General features: G+C 50.1%; 1 protein-coding gene across 1 annotated transcript in view; it reads left to right on the forward strand.

Moving 5' to 3' along the window:
• The first annotated feature begins 8,776 nt into the window (after window positions 1-8,776).
• LHX4 (LIM homeobox 4) overlaps window positions 8,777-18,543 on the forward strand; it is a 45,224-nt gene continuing 35,457 nt past the window's right edge. Inside the window, exon 1 of the mRNA XM_010375645.2 lies at window positions 8,777-9,075. Within this exon, the coding sequence (XP_010373947.1) occupies window positions 9,000-9,075 (76 nt within the window). The 5' untranslated portion in view covers window positions 8,777-8,999. The remainder of the gene's footprint in view (window positions 9,076-18,543) is intronic.

Here is an 18,543-nt window from a genome sequence, read left to right on the forward strand (position 1 = left end):
TTTAAATATTCTAGTAGCCACGCTCAAATAAGAAACAAGTGAAATTAATGTGAACAATAGATTTAACCCAATATGTTTAAATGATTATCATTTCTACATATGATACAATTTAAAAATATCTTAATGAGATATTTAACATTCTTTTCTTTGTATTAAGCCTTCAAAATCTAGTACATAATTTAATTTACAGCCCATCTCAATTCTTACAGCCACATTTCAGTGGTCACCTGCTACATGCGGCTAGCAGCTGCTTTCTGGGCAGTGGAGTTCTGGAGTGTCCCCACACACCCTGAGGTCCAGAGGCCAGCAGCATCAGCATCCCTGGGAGACTCCTCAGAAATGCAGAATCCTAGGCCCCAGGCACACGGAGTCAGAGCCTGCATTTGAACAGCACCCCGGTGATGATGTGCATAGGAAAGTCTGAGGAGCTCAGTGAAGGGCCCGGTAGTAGAAGGAATATTCGTGGAGCATTTGCCTTAGGAGCTTTGACTGTGGGATCTCCTGATCCCCCAACAGCCTCTTCTCAGGATAATTATGAGAGTATCATCCCCATTTAAACACAGGAAAATGGAGGCTCCCAGGGTGTAACTTCTCACAGACATAAAACTCAGAGGTAGATTAGAGCCAGGGTTTATATTCTCTGCGGAGTACCTCCTCGGGTCAGGTCTGGGTGGAAATCCTTTGCCCCCAAAGCTCTCAATATTTCCTCCTTGACCACCAAAAGTGGCCACAGTTCTAGTGACCTGGTCCCTTTTCTGCAGGTCAGTGTTTTCATGCAGAAAGGTTTGATGACCAGTGGAAAGCTCTTCATAGTGAGCCAGAATATAAGAAGTGAGAAGAGGCCAAGCAGGGAACCCCCTGTTCTTGGACAATAAACAGCATCACAATTATGGGGGCTTGCTTGCACCAGGCCTTGTGCTGAAGGCTTTATTCCTCCTTTGCCAATGGTATTAGGTAGGAACTGTCACTATCCCGTTACACAAATAAGTAAATGGAGGCTCACAGGGCCTCACACCCAGCAGGCAGCATGGCTGGAACCCACACTGAAGTCTGTCTGGTTCCGGAATCGGGAGTCTGGCCCCCGCCTCACTGCCTGTCCTCACACACACCTCCCGGGCCTTCTTCCCGTTCCCTCTGCCCACGTCGAACACATTGACATGTTTTGGTTATAAGTCAGTTCCTGAAGGGAAACTGCTGAGTTAGGCTCCTCCAGTAAAAATCTTTCGCCAAGACAAGGACGGGGTTGTTTTATAGATTAGCTTTGACACCTGCAGCTATTTAAAATGGAGCCAGGCTGGACTTTCCACCCCTTCTCCTTACCATTTCTAGCGTCCTCTTAAAGAGCTGAGAAATGGATCATCTGGTTAGAAGCTCTGAGACAGAGCCCTAGGTCAAGCCCAGACAGCGCGACCTTTCTGTGCTTCATCTAGAAAGTGGTTGGAGTATGACATGATCTACCTGCCTTGTGAGGCTTCGGTGAGAAGGGTATGGAAAGGCACCTGGTAAACTGTCAAGCACTATAAAAATGTTGATCACTAAGATCATTCTTGGATTTGAGATGCCGCTGAATCCTGGAGGGAAGATGAGGAAAAGGGGAAGCGGGGAAGGTATCAGTTGTGTAGCATCTGGAATCTAAGCTCCTTCTTTACATAAATTTGGAGATTAAGTCAAATCAGAAAACAAAAACAAAGAGAACATAGGTGCAAGGTAGTGTGGGCAGAACAGCTTCCTAAGGAAAGATACAGAACCAGCCCAGCTATACCTTCCTGTCCCCTTTGCTTGGTACAAGCAAGGTGTCTGTTGCCATGACAGAGTGGAGCTTTTCACAAGACAGTTACAATTTCACCCAAGAAGTAACTCTGGCACATTGACCTCAGCCTGTGGCAGAATTGAAAGAGCAGTTTTCCTCCATCTGCAAAAAGGAGAAAACCAAGAACAGTCCATGGCCATGGGGCTCTCTCTATCCCAACTGCATGCTTAAGAAAGAAGAGCTCCCAAAGTCTAGTCTTCACTTAAGAACACCCAAGAGAGTTTATTGTACCTTAGTTTCCTCTATACATGTAAAACAAGGAAAAGAAAAAAAAAAAAAAAGCAAAATATTGCAGAGGGTATAATCATGATGCTGACTAGGTAACAGTCTGTGAGTAGAGTGCTATCGTTAACTCCATTTAGTCAAAAGACTGGATTTAATTTCCAGCTGACACTACAACTTATTAGCTATGTGACCTTAGGGAAAGCAGAAAAGGAACTTGACAGAATGTATCCAAGTTGGGATTTGAATGCAGGTCATCTAAGCCCAGAACTGAAACATTTGTTAACCCAGTTCTCCAAACCCTTCCCAACACAAGGAAGACAGAGGCATCTGGAGAACTTTGCTGACATAATTTTATGGGAATGTTGCCAGTCCTGGAGCAAAGTAAGCTGTGAACTGTCTGCACTTGGCACTCCAGGTCATTGCCTTTCAGGGCCTGTCATGGAGCTGGCATACAACAGATGCCCAATGAATGCACGAATTAAGGAATGATCTAGGTAGACTTTTTTTTATTTCTTTTGAGACATGGTCTCACTCTATCACCCAGGCTGGAGTGCAGTGCCACGATCTTGACTCACTGCTACCTCCACCTCCCGGGTTCAAGCGATTCTGCTGCCTCAGCCTCCTTGGTAGCTGGGATTACAGGCACCTGCCACCACGCCTGGCTAATTTTTGTATTTTTAGTAGAGGCAGGGTTTCACCATGTTGGCCAAGTTGATCTCGAACTCCTGACCTCAGGTGATCTGCCTGCCTTGGCCTCCCAAAGTGCTGGGATTACAGGCATGAGCCACCATGCCCCGTCGGTACTATAGACTTTTGAGAGATAGAGAGGATTAACTCCGAAAATGGAACAAGACTAAACTCCCCAGCTCCCCCATACACACAGCCATGGGATGTGATGGCTTCAGAGATGGGCTCAGCGGACTTGGCCTTGCTGGGTCATGTACTCTGCATGGACCGCTCACCTGGCCATGCCCAAGAACCCTTAAATAAGGATTATTTGATGATGCTGGTGATGCTGGCAAGGATAGAGCCAGACTACCTATGACCATATCCTGGCTCTGCTGCTTACCACCTGTGAACCTTGGGCACATTACTTGACCTCTCTGTGCCTCATTTTCCTCATCTGTAGAATGGGGATAATGATAGTACCTGCCTCTAAGGATTTGTGGGGGTTTCATGAGGAATATACATGCAGCATTAGAACAGGGCTGGCAATGTAAGTGTGAGCCATTGTTACTTTCTGTCTTCCTCTAAGGATTCCAGTGCCCTTTTCTTGTCCTGTTTCTTAGACACTAACAGAGACAGAATCTTATCTTGAGAGTTAGATGGCCAAGTACAGGACCATCTCTTTTCCATATCCCTCAAATTCCTGTGTCAAGGACAAAGGGCAGGTTTAAGATGAGCAGTGACGGCCTTATGATCAGCATCCTGGTGGGGAGAGATCCCTGCAAGGTTCTGGGAAGAGAAGGAGACAAATGACAAAGTGGTGGGCCCATGAAAGGCCCTGTGACAAATGACTGGAAGGACTGGGTGGACAGATGGAGAAGAGCAAAGGCCCCTGTCCTTTTATTGGAGAACTCCTTGTGGCTCCCTGAACAAGACAGTGGCTCCCCAGGGGCTGGGCTAAGGGTTGGTCTCCCTGGTTCTCTCTGCTGGGATGAGTAATATGGACCAGGGCAGAGGGTCTATATCAATCTAGCCCAGCAGAAAAATGAATGAAAATTGAATTCCCCAAGGAGAATTGGGGAGCTGTTATCCAGACAGAGATAAATCAAAGGATGCCACGGAGCCCGGGGAGAGCAGGTTTCCAACAGCAGGAGAATAATTAAGGAAACAGTTTCAAAATGCAAATGATGAAAGGGGCTTTGAGAGGAATGAGGATGAGGAGAAGATGACTAGAGCTGGGATGACAGGGAGGGGAGCAGGGGCAGAGAGATTCGTCCCTCAGTGGAGAAAGAGCCTGGGGTTCAGGATTCCTGGCATGTGAAAGTGAACTTGCCTACTCTGTGAAGCTCTTAAAATGGAGGGGTTAGAAGACACACTAGACTGCTGTGCCGAGTGGAAAGAGCACCAGATTGGGAGTCAAAAGACTGGATTTAATTTCCAGTTGCTGTTGCAATTTATTAGCTGTGTGACCTTGGGCAAACCACTTAACCTCTCTGTTCCTGATAATCATACCCAAGCCCGGGCATAATTATGAAGATAAAATGAGATAAAATATGTGGAGGAACTTTGTAAAATGTAAAATGCTAGACAAATGTAAGCTATAATCATTTTCCTAAATTGAGTGTCTTGCCTCTTAATTAGATCCCCCGACATGTTGGGTTTGGTTTCCAGAAATGGAGTGTATAAATGTCTAGCAAGTACCGGATACTTTATACTGGCTATTGTTCAACTTCTCTGACAGAACTTAGACCTGAAGAAAGCCACATCACCCCACCACCGGCCCATCCTCCAGTGCTCACCCTCCAACCAGGTCCTGGCCCAAAGGGATATGGCTGGCTCTGAGGAACATTCCTGGGAGGTCACCTGCCAGCCCTGGGTGCACTGTGGTGAGAAAAACCCTGCTGAGACAGCTCAGGGATTTTAATCCAAACTGAGTCCCACCCCAAGGATCTTTCTGGGCCATTCCATAGTAGAGATTATTGGACTTCTGTGGGATTCAGCCATTCTCCCATTCTCTGGGGGTAGAAAACAGCTTAGCCCCTGCTAGCCTCGGTTTTTTCATCCACCAAGTAGCTATGAGAATACCATGCATCAGTTCCTCATGAAGAATAGGTAGAATTATGTAGCTAGAAGCATTTGCCTTGGTGCCTGGTACAGTTGCAAACTTTCAATAAATATTAGTTGTTATCATTACTACCATATGCTATTATGTTATTATTATTATTACCATCAACAGCAGTAGGCACTAGAATCTGTTTAAGGAAAGCTTTTTGCTAGGGGTTCCTCATTTGCAGATGGGAAAGCTGAGGTCCCAGGGGAAGTGAAATGTCTCGGCTGGTATAGATGTTATTGGAGGACCTCGGGAATGGGACCCAGCTCACACAAGAGGCAAATGCATTTAGAAAAGCCTCAGAATGGCCGGGCGCAGTGGCTCATGCCTATAATACCAGCACTTTGGGAGGCCGAGGCGGGCAGATCACGGGGTCATGAGATGGCCAACATGGTGAGACTTCGTCTCTACTAAAAATACAAAAATTAGCTGGGTGTGGTGGCGCGCGCCTGTAGTCCCAGCTACTGGGGAGGCTGAGGCAGGAGCATAGTGTGAACCCAGGAGGAGGCGGAGCTTGCAGTGAGCCGAGATCATGCCACTGCACTCCAGCCTGGGCGACAGAGCGAGACTCCATCTCAAAAGAAAAGAAAAAAAAAAAAAAGCCTCAGAATGTGGAAAGGGCATTTATTGGCTGAGCTGCACTGTGTGCACGCGCATGGGGTGCAAGGTGTGTTGGAGCTGCTGCTTACAGGTGCAAGAACTGAGAGCTAAGCTGACTTTCTTGGGCTTGTCTGCCAAGCGACACAGGTGAAAGTGGTATTCCCTGAATCAGTCTTGGGCAGAGAAAAGTCCCCATCACAGTAAGGCTGTGTCTCACCTAGTGACAGGCTAGTGACATGCAATGGGAAAATGGCAGGACCCCAGCAGGTTCAAATCAGGGAAGCAGGAGCTGCAGAGAGCATTTTTAAAATATAATTTTAAATTATAAAGGTAACTACTATATATGCTTTACATTCACTGCATATGAATGTTATCTTTTACTAATATTACTGAAAAATAATCACTTTACAGAAAATCTGGAAAAGAGAAACAGAAAATTCCATAATGCATCTCCCTAATATACCTTTTCCTAATATTCTTTTGAATAGTATTTTGATATCTTTCCTTACCTTTTCCCTAATATTTTTAAAAGCATTTTATTAGTTTTTTCTGCTTTATAAAATAATGTGCTCATTGAGAAAACTGAAAAAAGCAAAGAGAATAAAATACAATATCCACTGTACAGATAACCACTTGTACACTTTGGCATTTTTTTACTCCTCCCACTTTAGACAATTTTTTATTGACGTAAAATATATGTATAATTTACCATCTTTACCATTTTTAAGTGTACGGTGTTCATGCTTTTTTAAAAAAAAAGTTCCTGAAGTTCATACTGTTTCATATTCTTTTTTCACATTTCCTAATAAATCTCAAACCCTTTTCTATATTATTAAACATTCTTCTGTTGTATTATTTCTAAGACTTCATAACATTCCATTTAACTTAATAATTTAGTGTAACTTATTCACTATCCCCTATTGTTAGATTTTTAGGTTCTCCCTTTTAAAAACATTATAAACATCCTTGTAACTACATCTTTACAAACATTCTTGATTATTTTCTTTGGATAAATTTCTATAGGGATTGGGTCAAATCCATCACATTTGTAGCCAAAATGTCCTGAGAAGACATTTCCCCTCTTTACAATCCCCACCAGAAAATTGTTGTCTAATTTCCCCACAGCCTAACCAACAATGGGTATTATCATTGCCCTTACATTTCACTAAGATTTTTACACATTTATAATCCTATGCTATTGCATTGTGCTTTTTAAAAAATTAGTATTTCACAAGCATCCTCATGTTATTGGGTCTCATAATTGGTTTCTATGATTCTATAACGTACTAACAAACAACTGAATCTATTCCCTAAGCCACTGTTCTTTTGTTGACTATTTAGGTTATTTTTCTCCAAAACATAATGCTGTAATAAACATCTTCATGCATGAAACTTTTATAAAAAATTCTAGATTATTTCCGTGGAATAGACACTCAAAAGTACTACATAAACTAAAGGGTATGAAAAATTTATGAGTTTGATACATATTGCCGAATTTCCTTCCAAACGGATATTAAGAGTATAAGCACCCAGCAGTATTGGTGAGAGTACCAGTGTCCAAGTCCTTTCGCCAGTCCTGAACTCTAGGATGCCCCTCCCCCGCGTAGGTCATAATCACAAACAGAAAAACGTGTGCACGTGTTGTTTTGTCTTTCATGTTTTTCACTGCAAATGAGGCTGGCATTTCCCTGTGTTTGCTTACTAGTTATATTTCTATAGAACACATTTTGGTAAACACTAAAAATGTCACTGGGTTCTTTTGCTCTTTTCTTCTTGCGTATATTGTCTCGTCCACGAGAGTCACCTCGCAGGTAAACAAGGGAAGAGACGATGCCAACCCAGTACCAGGACACACAGAAGTCACTGCGACCTCATTGGAGGCAAATTCTAAGCAGCGCAGACGACCAGGCCATTCTCCCCCGCCCCATGCTCCTCCCTTACCAACCCTGAAAGGTGAGCAGGTGTCCCTTGTTTGGAGATTCCCGCCTAAGCTGAACCCCACTAGGCTGGAAGGACGCGTATGTCTGCATTTCTGGAAGGAAATGCTGTGGGGGTTAGGGGCAGGAGAGCGGCTGGGTCTTGGGGCAGACGGGGTGGGCTTCCCGCGCCTGCAGCCCGGAGGCGTCGAGCGCGCCTGATGGAGGCTCAGAGGCGACCTCATCCCAGCGTTGGGCCTTCTGTTGTATTTCCGCCAGAAACTCGCGTTGAGAATTTGTTTTAAGCGTTTATCTCTCTACCTGTCTATGCATCTCGTAAATACAGTAAGCATCGCAAGCCCTTTCGCTGGTTAGCCCGGGCGTCCGTGTGCTCACTGCCGCCCTGCACGCATGAGGTCGGGGATGGTTCAAAGCACCCGCGGTGGCAGCCGGAGAGGCAGAGCGGGCTCTGGGGACCTAAGAGAGGGCCGAGCCGGACGACCGGTGGCAGGGCGGCCGGGGAGGCTCCCCCGCTCGCGGAGCAGGAGGCAAGTGCGGACTCCGGCTGCAGGCCGCGGTCTGCGGGGACGCGCGCGGGGGGCCTGCGTCCAGTTACCTCCGCGCGCTGCCCCTAGCCGCCTTCCCCAGCCCGGGCCGCCGCCGCCGCCCGCCGCGTGACTCGCGCGTTCCGGGCCGAGTACGGGCTGTCCCTGGCCCAGCCTCAGCCAGACGCGGGGGAGAGAGAGTAGGGGCTGGGAAGTGCCGGCGGGAAAGGAATTGGCCAGGGGAGAAGAGGAGGAGGAAGATGGATAGAGTCATCGATTACGGAGCGCGCTCAGTCCGGCGGAGCGAAGCCGGGGACCGAGAGCGCGCAAGGCGAAGACGCCGCGACGCGGCCCTGGCCCCGGCCTCCGGGCCTCCCGACCTCCTGCCCCGCCCGGCCCCGGCTCAGAACGGAGGAGTAAGGAGGACATGAGCCGCGCGGGCTTGGAACCCACGGAGATCCACAAACCCAGGGCGCTGCTGTCTCCGACCACCTGCTGCCGCGGCGGGCTAGCCGCAGAATTTATACCCGGGGCACGAGCCCGCACGGCTGGGCGGAGGCGGGGGCGGGGGTGCCTGCCTGCGAGGCCCCGCCCCGCTCCCTGCCGCCCCGCCCCCCTCCGCCCCGCCGGCCTCACTCGGGGCGCCGGGACCCCCACTCTCTCCGGGGTCGGCTGCCCGCCGCCGGGTTGGGGGATGTGCCGAAGGGCGGGCCTCCCTGCGGAAAGCGACGTCACGGCCGCTCCTGCAGTGTGAATGAATCAAAACGCCTGGGTGACCGCGGCCTCCCGGGCGGCCGGCACGCTAAGGGTGGAGGGGGAGGGGGAAGGAGCGGGCGGGGGAGGGAGGAGAGGAAAAAAGCCAGAGCTGCAGCAACAGCGTCTCAACCTGGGATGTGCACCAACCCCGGAGAGCGAGATCAAAGGGACTGGAAACAGACTGGGGACTGGTGGGGGGAGGGGGCCGGGCAGCCTGTGGAGTCCTCCCGGAGAAGCGGAGGGCCCGGCTTCCACTGTGACTCCAGCGGCCTGCTTGGGGTTTTAATTATTATTTTGAAATTTCTGAATCGAGCTACAGCGAGAGAGCGAGAGATCTCCGGAGACTGCGACTCGCTGGCTCTCTCTCCGAGATGATGCAGAGTGCGACTGTCCCCGCGGAAGGGGCTGTCAAGGGGCTCCCGGAGATGCTAGGTGTGCCGATGCAACGTAAGACACCCCCCCTTTCTCTCTGATTTAATTCTAACACGACAACTAGCAGCCTCAGCCGCTGCGGAGCGGGCCAGACGCCGCTCGGGGGCCGGGAGGGGCCGGCGGCCGGGGCGCAGAGTCGGTCACAGGGCAGGGGCACCGGCCAGAGTGCGTTTCAGGGGGGCAGGCTCTTGGCTATTTGAGGCCGAATGTAAACGCCTCCTGGATCCTGCTTGAGGCGAGCCGAGTACCGAACCCCGCATCTCCAGCCCAAGGCTTTTCTTGGAACGCTGGGGAGAGTGCTGTTTGGGGACACCCAGGGGTACGAGCTGTAGGCCAGGCCTGAGGGCGAAGGTGGTCCCCACAAATCTTTCGCCGGCGTGACGGTCAACGCTCGCAGGACCGCTAGTGCAACTTCACCCCAGCTGGCGGGAAGTTGGAGAGCGCGTCTCTCGCCCCCGGGGCTGGCGGCGGAAAAGCCCCGGCCACACTCTTAATCCCTGTGGCCCGCGCCCCGGGCGTGCGCGCCGGGTGCGTCCCCAGCCGCTACTGCCCGCGGCGCCCGCCGCGTGCGCCGCCGGAGACTGACTGCTCCTTGTGAGGGAATCTGCTCGCTGCATTCCAGCTAGCCTAGGAATGCAGGGGAGGGAGAAGCGCCCACAAGTTGTGAATTCCGGGTTCAAACCTTTGCGCACGCGAGGGCAGGTGCTCAGGATGGCTCGAGTTTGGAGAGGTAGAGACCGGGGTGTGTGAGCGCTTTGCTAGCTACCAGCCAGCTTTCTTCCCGCGTCCGAAATTAGCAAGGCGGCGGGAGCTCGGGGCGTGTTTATCCCCAAGTCTCTCTCTGTGTGTATGGGTGTGCGCGCGCAGAAATTTTTCCCGGAGGGAATCCGTCTCTGTCCTTCACTCCTGAGCGAGAGTCCGCGAGAGGGAATCTGCGGAGGCCAGAACAGGTGCCCAATCGTCGCGAGCGGGAGCGCGCGGCGAGCGCCGGGGTGTTCTGCCGCGGTGGCTCGCACGCTCAGCAGGGCGCCCCGGGCACCCTGGAGAGACCAAGGAGTCCCTCGCTCCCCTTGCCAAGGGGTTGTACTTCCGCCTGCGACTTCTTCAGTGGTGCGGTAGCTACATCTTCAGGGTTTACTTTAAGTAAGGACAGGCTCACCCAGGGATGGTGACTACCTACAAACTAGGGCGCACGAGCGCGCCCTCCTGCGCTTCGGGTCTCCATGGCAGGGTTTCTGTCAGGCGATACCTTGGAGGGCAGGCGTATCCTGGGCTTCCCTGTGAAGTTTTTGAGAAGGAACTAGAAAAGAATAGCTTCATCCAAGCCTATTTAGATTGTTTCTTGACTGTATTCTATAGTTCTTCTTTGCGTGTTTTTGTGTCAGCTGCTGGCAAACAGTTCCACGTCTGTGTTGAGTTTACTGCTAAGATGTTTTCATAGAAGGCATTGGAGAGTCACTGCTCCCCACACCCCGCACACAGGCAGGGACAGAGTGGGTTCTCAGTCTCTGCAAAAACGGAAACAGAAACCCTGGCAAAGGTGCACCGAGTCCTTAAGCTGCTTGTAGCTCTGCGCTAGTGAGGAGAGTGCATGAGTGGGAAAAGGGTGTGTGTGTGTTACTAGTGTCCTTGGTACCCAGTACGTCTGTGCTGTCATGGCTGTGGTCCGTAGGTGACCTGTCCGTTGGGACCGCAATGAAGGACGATGGTCTCTGCTCTGACGGCCTTTCTTGTGATGAGAGACGCTCTGATTGTCTCACTTTTTGCTTCCCTTGTTCAGGGACGACTTTGATGTTCGACGTCAGGGAGTCGCTTTGCTAAAATGCCCAGAACTCACCTTCAGAGCTACAGTTTGCCAAGGCTGAGTCTAGGTTCACACTGTGGAAAACTTGAAGTGTACAAAGGAACTTCCTCCCTGCTCCCCACCCCCACCCCAGGGTGGCCCAGTGAGACAGTGTCTAACCTAGAGGGGGTGTTCAGTTCTCCCTTTTGTCCGAGCTGTGACCTTGGTTGGAGGAGGCATCGGCCAAAATTGAGGGGCCCATTCCCTGAAGACTTCCGGATCCAGCTTTTATTTCCTCTTGGAATATGAGTGGATTGTACCCTCCCTTGCAGCACATCTGGCCGCTGGCTGTTATGCTGTTGGTGCTGGGACCAGGGGATAGGTCCCCATCACCCGCATATACACAACTATTAGCTTTCTTGGGACTGGGCCCAGTGGCCTGAGAAGGGGGAAGCTTGAGGGGTCGTGGGGCCCACCCTTGGGCCTTCCAGGACAGCAGGTTTTTAAATCCTAGGGGAGGAGAGACAAAAGAAATCCTCCCCCACAGGGGTCCCTCCAGTCGCCAACTAGAAGGTTTGGGTTTCCGCCTCAACACAGAAATGTGCGCTTCTTCATCACACGGAGTCACCATGAATGCAGCACTTGGGGACACAGATCTAGGTGTCCCCAAGCTCGGTGCCTCTAGTGCCCTCCTCTAGGGGCATTTTAGAAGAAGTGATTTAAATCCAGCTTATTTTGGCAGCAGCTGGACTATTCTTTTGCTTATTTGGGGATGGGTGAGGGGCATACCCTTTAGGGAAACATTTCCAAGTGATGTAATAATTTCCCTCTCTTCGCTGGTCTTGCTCCAGACTTGGCCTCTTCCTCGCTACTCTGTCCCCGCCTCCCGCCCCCGCAGTCTCCTGTTCGGACTAACCGTTCCCGCCATCCATCGCCCTCCTGTGTTTGTTTGTTTGTTTGTTTTTTGTTTTACCTCGCCTTGGTCGCGTGCCCCCGGGTGCGGGCCTCGTCGCTCCGGCAGCCCTATAGCTGTCCCTACGGGCCCGCACCGACAGCTCGTCCCCGCCACCTCCCTCCGGGCTGTAGGGACGTAGAGATCCGAATCCTCACAGCGCCCGACCGGGGCGTGTCGGGTGCAGGTGAGGCGAGAGCCTCCGGAGCCGCCTCCAAAACTCTCCTCGGACCTTGGCAGTCCCTCCACGCGTCGGGGCCCTGGCTGGACGGCCCTGTCCTCTGAGGAGACGAGGAAAAGCGCAGGGCATATAGGAAGGTGAGGCGTTTTGTCCGCCTCGGTTTTGACCCATCTGCCATGTAGTCTCCCCAGGCACCGAGGGAAAGGACGATGGACGCCTGCGGCCGGATCCCTGGAGGGAGAGAGGGCAGCCCGCACGGCAGAAGGAGGAGCCCCGCTGGGTCTCGGCTGGGGGTGGTATTTGGAATGCAGGCCTGGGGGTCTCTGTCCCCTTCCTTGTCTCCTAAAATGCTTCCGTCAAGCTCTGGCGAACCCGAAGCTGTAGGAAAAGGGTATTTTATTTTGTGTTTGGTAGGGTTGGGGTGAAGGACTTCCCTGGGGCTTCCCCTCCTGGGGCTCCTCCGGGGTGCGTGGGGTAAATGTCCCAGCGCAGGTAGCGTCGCGGATCCGAGTCCCCGGAGTTGTTGACCGTCCTTCCTCCAGTCCATTTCTTAAGGGGGTGAGACGGGTTCACTGCCCAAGACCAGCTCAAACGCTGGTGCTGTTCTTCCTGCCTTGTCTCCTTGTGCGAGGAACACACAACACACACACAAATTTTGCGTGTGTGTGTATGTGTGTGTATATAATAGATTGAGATTCTATCATATTCCGAACATTCCGATACAGCAGCTGTGGGCACCATAGACCTCCCTCCCTGCGTCGCAAGAATATTCTCAGACGGGAGACGGTTTTTACAGATGAGGCCAGCTGTCCCCGCCGGCAGATTCGGGCCTGATAGGTTGTGGGTTCCGATGTCCTAACTGCTAGGATCCCGTTCCAGCCCCTGGCCAGAGCTGCGCACCACATAGAAGGGAGTTTGGAGAAACCCGGGTGAGCGCGGCAGCGCCCCGCTTGGGACAGCGGATGGCCGAGGACGCCCAAGGGGCGAGAGGGCTCCGGCCTCCTCCTTTCCAGCGCCTTGTTATCTGAGAGGCCCATGAGCACGGAGGGAAGCTTGGAAAGCCGCTGTCCCAGTGCTCTCGGCATGCGGAGTTGACTGTTAAAGCCGGACACGGAGCACGCAAGTGCAGCAGGTGAGGGGCAAAGGTCTGCAATGAGCGGTCCGCAGTGTCCCGGGAAGTCGTAAAGTCGGGACTGAGAAGAAGCAGGACCTCACTCAAGTTTATTTCCTCGCTTGGCCGAGGTCCGGGCTCGCCGAAAACCAGAGCTAGGCGGGGCTACGCAGGGCTACGCAGGGCTGAGCGGGAGTGGCGTCCTAGGGTCTGGAAGCGCGACCCACATGACCTCGCTGCGACCGGGGCAGGGCTCCTCCGCCCCGCGGGCAGATGCCGGCCTGGGTGGCCCGGGGAACAGACGATGAATTCTTTAAATGAGCGTTTGCTGCGCACCCCGTGGGCGGCGCACGATCCTGGGCACTCTCCCGGGAATCCTGGGCGTGCTCTGGGTTTTGCGGGGCTCGCCGGTGGAGGTAGATCTGGACAGGGCGGCCCTTCGCGGGTAGCCGGCTTTGCGCTTACTGCGTCCCGCAGCCGTGAGCAAAGGTCGTAGCCCAGAAGGGTGCAAGGGAGGGACCACCTCTCTGTCCCCCGTGCACCGCAATAGGGGTTCCTGCTCCTTAGCCCTTTCGTTGCATCCGCCCAGCGGTTTGCTCCCGTTTTCGGAGCTTATTCTCTCAGGTGGCCCGGAGGTCCGACTGAGCTGGAATTAGTCAGGCCTGGGACCCCTTTGCTGCCCTTTAGAGTGGTGGCAGGGACTTTCCCCGCAAGGATAGGCGAGGCAGGCGCGAGTGCGACGACGCTCCCATTAAGAGGAGGCCGGGTGGAAACCTGTCTTCCTCTCCAGGCCCATTTCGTTCTAAGCATTTGGAATAACAAAATTAAACCCCAACCCCGGCGACTCGAGTCTTCTGTGACTGTTTAACCTTGGGAAAGCGGTGCTCCTATTTTCGGAGGGGTTCCTCCTCCTGGGAGCGGGGAGGCCGCCGGCGGATCCGCCCGGCCCGCGCGTTCGGCGGGTGTTCGAGTCTTGGCTCCCTGCTCGGTTCCCCCAGCTTGGTGGACCTTGACGAGCGCTGGAAACGTGTCAGGCTCCAGAGAAACAGAGTCTCTACCTAGGCGTCTGAGGATGTCAATTAAAATCGACCGGGTGAGGGAGTTGGTGGTACTGTGTGCCGCCGGGGAAGGCGAGGTGGCACGGACCGCCGGGTGCACCCACCGCACGAGAGGCCGCGGCTGTACTGGGACCGAGTGCACCCCTGTGTCTCAGGGGGTTGGCTTTGTGCAGGATGGGACCTTATTATTTTTAGGCAGTGGGACAGATGTGTCTTTTAAAGGGATCTGAAGGGTGAAACTAATAAAGAAGGAAATGAATTACTAGAAAAGCCGTGGAGGGAGAAAACCAGGAACGGCAGGAAGTTGAAGGAAGGACGACTGAAGCTAGGTGTATCTGCACCTGCCTCTTGACACGCCAAAAATAAAGCGGGGTTAAGGCAAGAATGTAGACTAAATGCTGTGAGGATTAGGGTAACGCGAGCCCTCAAGACGTCTCGGAGACCGCCTACAGGGCTGCAAATACCAGGGTCCATTTTTTAAAATCGAGTGCTCCTAGAGGTGGAGTGGGGGTGGGAGAGCCGGGAAACCAGCAAAGCAATTTCTTTCCATTGAGTAGACAAAAACTTGGGCCACAGGGGCATCCTGTATTTTGAACAGTGACCCGATGACCCCGCTGGCCAGGTGTAGACAGCCTCAAGTCCTAAATATTTGCATTGTCGTAACTTCCCAGTTGCCTCGGATTTTAATGCCCTTTCACTCTGCGTTACAATCAATTAGTGATTACTTAGCACCCGCATTAGTAGACTGAAGCCGGAGACCCCAGTGCTGGGAGGAGAGGGAGGAGCCGGGGGAAGGAGGATGGGGCTTGCAGTCCTGCAGAGATGGAACAGTAGTTAACAAGAATTAACCGTTCTTTCTATTACCTGGTTATGAAATCTGCTTTGAGCTTCTTGTTTTGGGCAGGAGTGGTGGGTATTTAGTGGATTTCTCTGGCCGGGAAACTTGTGTCCTCTTCCTATTGAAGAGTTGTAGATGGGGGGAGGGTGGGTGAAACTTGATAAAGGGACCTTGTGCCTTTTCTTTCAGTTAAGGAAATTTTTCAGGAACGGAGCTGAGGAGCTTTGGAACGCATAGGGACTTGGAACCAGTTTAGCTGAAGAGAGGGCAGAAGGAGTAATATTACCCACTTTGAGAAACCCAAGGTCAGAGACAGACGGAAGCAGCAGTTTGCTGTGGCAGCACCAAATACATGACTGCATAGACTGCTGAATTTGGAGAGGGCTGGCTGGGGCACCATTGAGGGGGTTTTACGTTTGCAACAATGTTTTGCCTTTCTCCCTTCCTGAAATGCGCGTTAACAATGCCCATAACAAAGATGTGGGCAAATAGGGTCCACTGCTTTTAGTAAAATTCCCTCGCGATCTGGTGGCTTGAATTTCTCTTTCTCCCTCCCTCCTCCTCCTTCCGCTCTTCCCCCAACTTCTTCTGTCTATCCCTTCCTTCCTTTGCAAAATCTTTGCGGGGAGAAACATGGGATTGTACAGGAATTCACGGCACAGGGGTTTTACTTGGGGGGTCATGTGTCCAGCAGGCTGCACCTGTGGTGGATCCATCTCTCTTTCTAGGCGCCCTGGGAGGGGAGCACAGGTGTTGCCTATAGGACAGAAGCCACCCTGGAGCTGAGCTTATTGTTTGTGGTAGGAATAAATCAACTAAAATTAGATGCCACTGTGAGGTTTTACCTTATTCAGTCCTCAATTTTATAGGATCCCTGATCAAAATGGAGCACAAATCAACCATTTTGAGGCACTGCTCTTGGGGGTAGGTGGACAGTTTGGGTTTAATTGGTGAAAATGAAATGGATTGTCCCTTGGAAAATGAACTTTGGGGTTAACTGTATGAGTGGCTGACTGGAAAGTCGTCTTGGGAGGTGAGTCCTACCTCCTGCTGTAATTTTGGTGGATTTCTTTTCTCAGATCTCCCCACCCTATTCCCTCTGTCAGTCTGGGTCTAGCCACAGATGTTTTACTGCAGTACCTCACCCCCACATGTCTTTAAAGTATAATTTGCTTTAATTATGATGTTAGGGGGTTAAGGGATTGGTTCTGGGAATAGCTTAATAGAGACAAAACTTGAAGCCAAATTAATTGAAAGTTTCTTGTTATGAGGGAAACATTGCCAAACATATGGAAAATTGTTACAGAGTGAGACATCAGAAAAATACAGTGTAGAGATTTAGCAATGATTAAATGTGAAAATGGAGTGGAAATAGATATGTCTACAACATTTCCATATATGAACATGGATTTGTTTAATGTAATTTTCTGTTTTATTTGCAATTACTGAGAATATTTGATATCCTACTGAAGAATACTAATTACGTGATGGTATATCACCTAGGAGATAATCCTATCCCTGCAAATACATATTTACATTGTATATTTCATTGTTACTCACCTCCTTATGTTAAAATATTATCCAAATTACAGCCTTAAAATGATAACATCAAAATTATCTCCAGTTTACTTTTGAATTTGCTCTTTTATTGAAGAGGTTACTATTTTTGACAAAGCCAAAAAAGAACAAAGGAGATTTTCAAAGGCACCCCAAACCACCGAATAAAGCAAACAGTAAAAGTGGGAAGGATTCTGGAAGGCACGTGAAGGGAAAGGACGGCTTCAGGTGTGATCATTTCTGATGTGAGAAGGATTTTCTGACTTTTTTTTCTGGTTGCTAGTCATTTGTCAAGACAAACCAGAAAAAATCAGAAATTAGATAAAAAGACGTGAGTACACTGATGCATTTTAAAAAATGTCAGTGGATATGATGATAGAGGATATGATTTACCTTCAATGTGATGCCAATTTTTAAAATTAGAATTTTTCCAGTATTTTTGTGGCTAGCCCAGCTCTCTATGTTTAATGCTGCTGTCATCATCATGAACTACCTTGATGTTCAATGTGCCTTTTCTCTTTACGTTTGAAAGAATTAATGTTGGAATTTTGTGCTTTAGCTGTGTTATGAGATTATTACTAGGTTGTGAATATCCCTTAAGAGGAATTTTATAAAAACATTTTGGAAAATTCTGTTATTGCCTCTTCAAGATATGCTGATTTAGAATAAGCAAGAATATAAAAACGGGAACTACAAACTGTTCAACAAAAATCAATATTCTTTAATGACAAAGAGCCAGGGTTGGGGGGCAGCACACACTAGATTTGTCATGGAAAACTGAGTCGTGGGCCTCAGGTTTTCCCTGTGTGGGGACTGCATGGATGAATCAGGCCTTGGTTCCTTTGGTCACAATTACCAGGTGATTTAAAAGGCAAATTGTGACCAGAAAACAGGATTTTATCATCAGCGGTGATGGTGGCTACTTTGAAATGGAACGTTTTATTTTTGAAATATTTATCCAATAATAGACCTCTTAATTTAATTTTAATGTAACTATACCTCCGTTATAAATCTTTGCCCTGGACATTTCAGAACTCAGGTGTGTGTTTAGGCAGGCTTGCCATAACTTAGTATATCCTGTGGTTTCACCTTGTTGATACATTTTAGAATTAGTCATTCCCAGACTAAATCAATGAGCCCCCCACTGACAGTATTTCCCAAGCCTGCCTTTAGAAAACCATCTTCCTTCTTTCTTACTCAGGGAACCTGAGGCAAGAGAACAGCAATGTCTGCAATTTGTTGTTTTCTCTTCCTTACGTGTGGGAAAGGAATGGAAAATTTCAAGAAAAACATTTGCATAATATTTCAACTGCTTATGCCCCACTTGATGTCTCCTTTCAGTTAGTAGTCAGTAAAGAAACTTAACAAATAAATACAATTACACGTTTTTGGAAATATATATTGGCCAAATGTTATTTGAGACAAAGCTCAAAAAACTGCTTACTTCTGGAGGGAAATCACCAGCAAAAAGATTTTGGGCAAAAATCCCAGATGGAGGTGGCTTTGATTGAGCACAGGTGGAAGCCATCAGACCCAGAGAAAAAGAAGGTTTAGTCCTAATTCGGCCTCAACCTGTGTACCCGTAGGGAAGCCCCTTATTCTCAGAAACTTTTAAACACAGACAATGAATGTCCGCTTCACAGGGTGTCGGGTGGAGGGAATGAGCTTGCCAATTTGAAGGTATTTGACCAAGTTCGGAGTGCTGGTGGTCTTAAGGTACTCAGAGACTGGGATCACAGCTCCCATTTCACAGACAGAGCCACCCTTGGGAGCACTGCTGGCTGTCCCAAGAGGATGGCCACCTGAGCGGGAATATTGTGGGGTCTGCAAACAGGGAGCCCTGCAAGTGGCTCCCATGGACCCAGCTCCTTTTCTGGAAAGGAGCAAGGAAAAACCTTGTCCTGAGCATTAGGCTGTCAAGTCAAAGCATGAAACAAAAAGAACACTTCATCCAAAAAGCAGTTAAAAAGCAAAGGGGGTTAAAAAGCAGAAGCCTCACAGGA

This window comes from Rhinopithecus roxellana, chromosome 8 (assembly GCF_007565055.1).
Source record: "Rhinopithecus roxellana isolate Shanxi Qingling chromosome 8, ASM756505v1, whole genome shotgun sequence".
NCBI classification, from domain to species: domain Eukaryota; kingdom Metazoa; phylum Chordata; class Mammalia; order Primates; family Cercopithecidae; genus Rhinopithecus; species Rhinopithecus roxellana.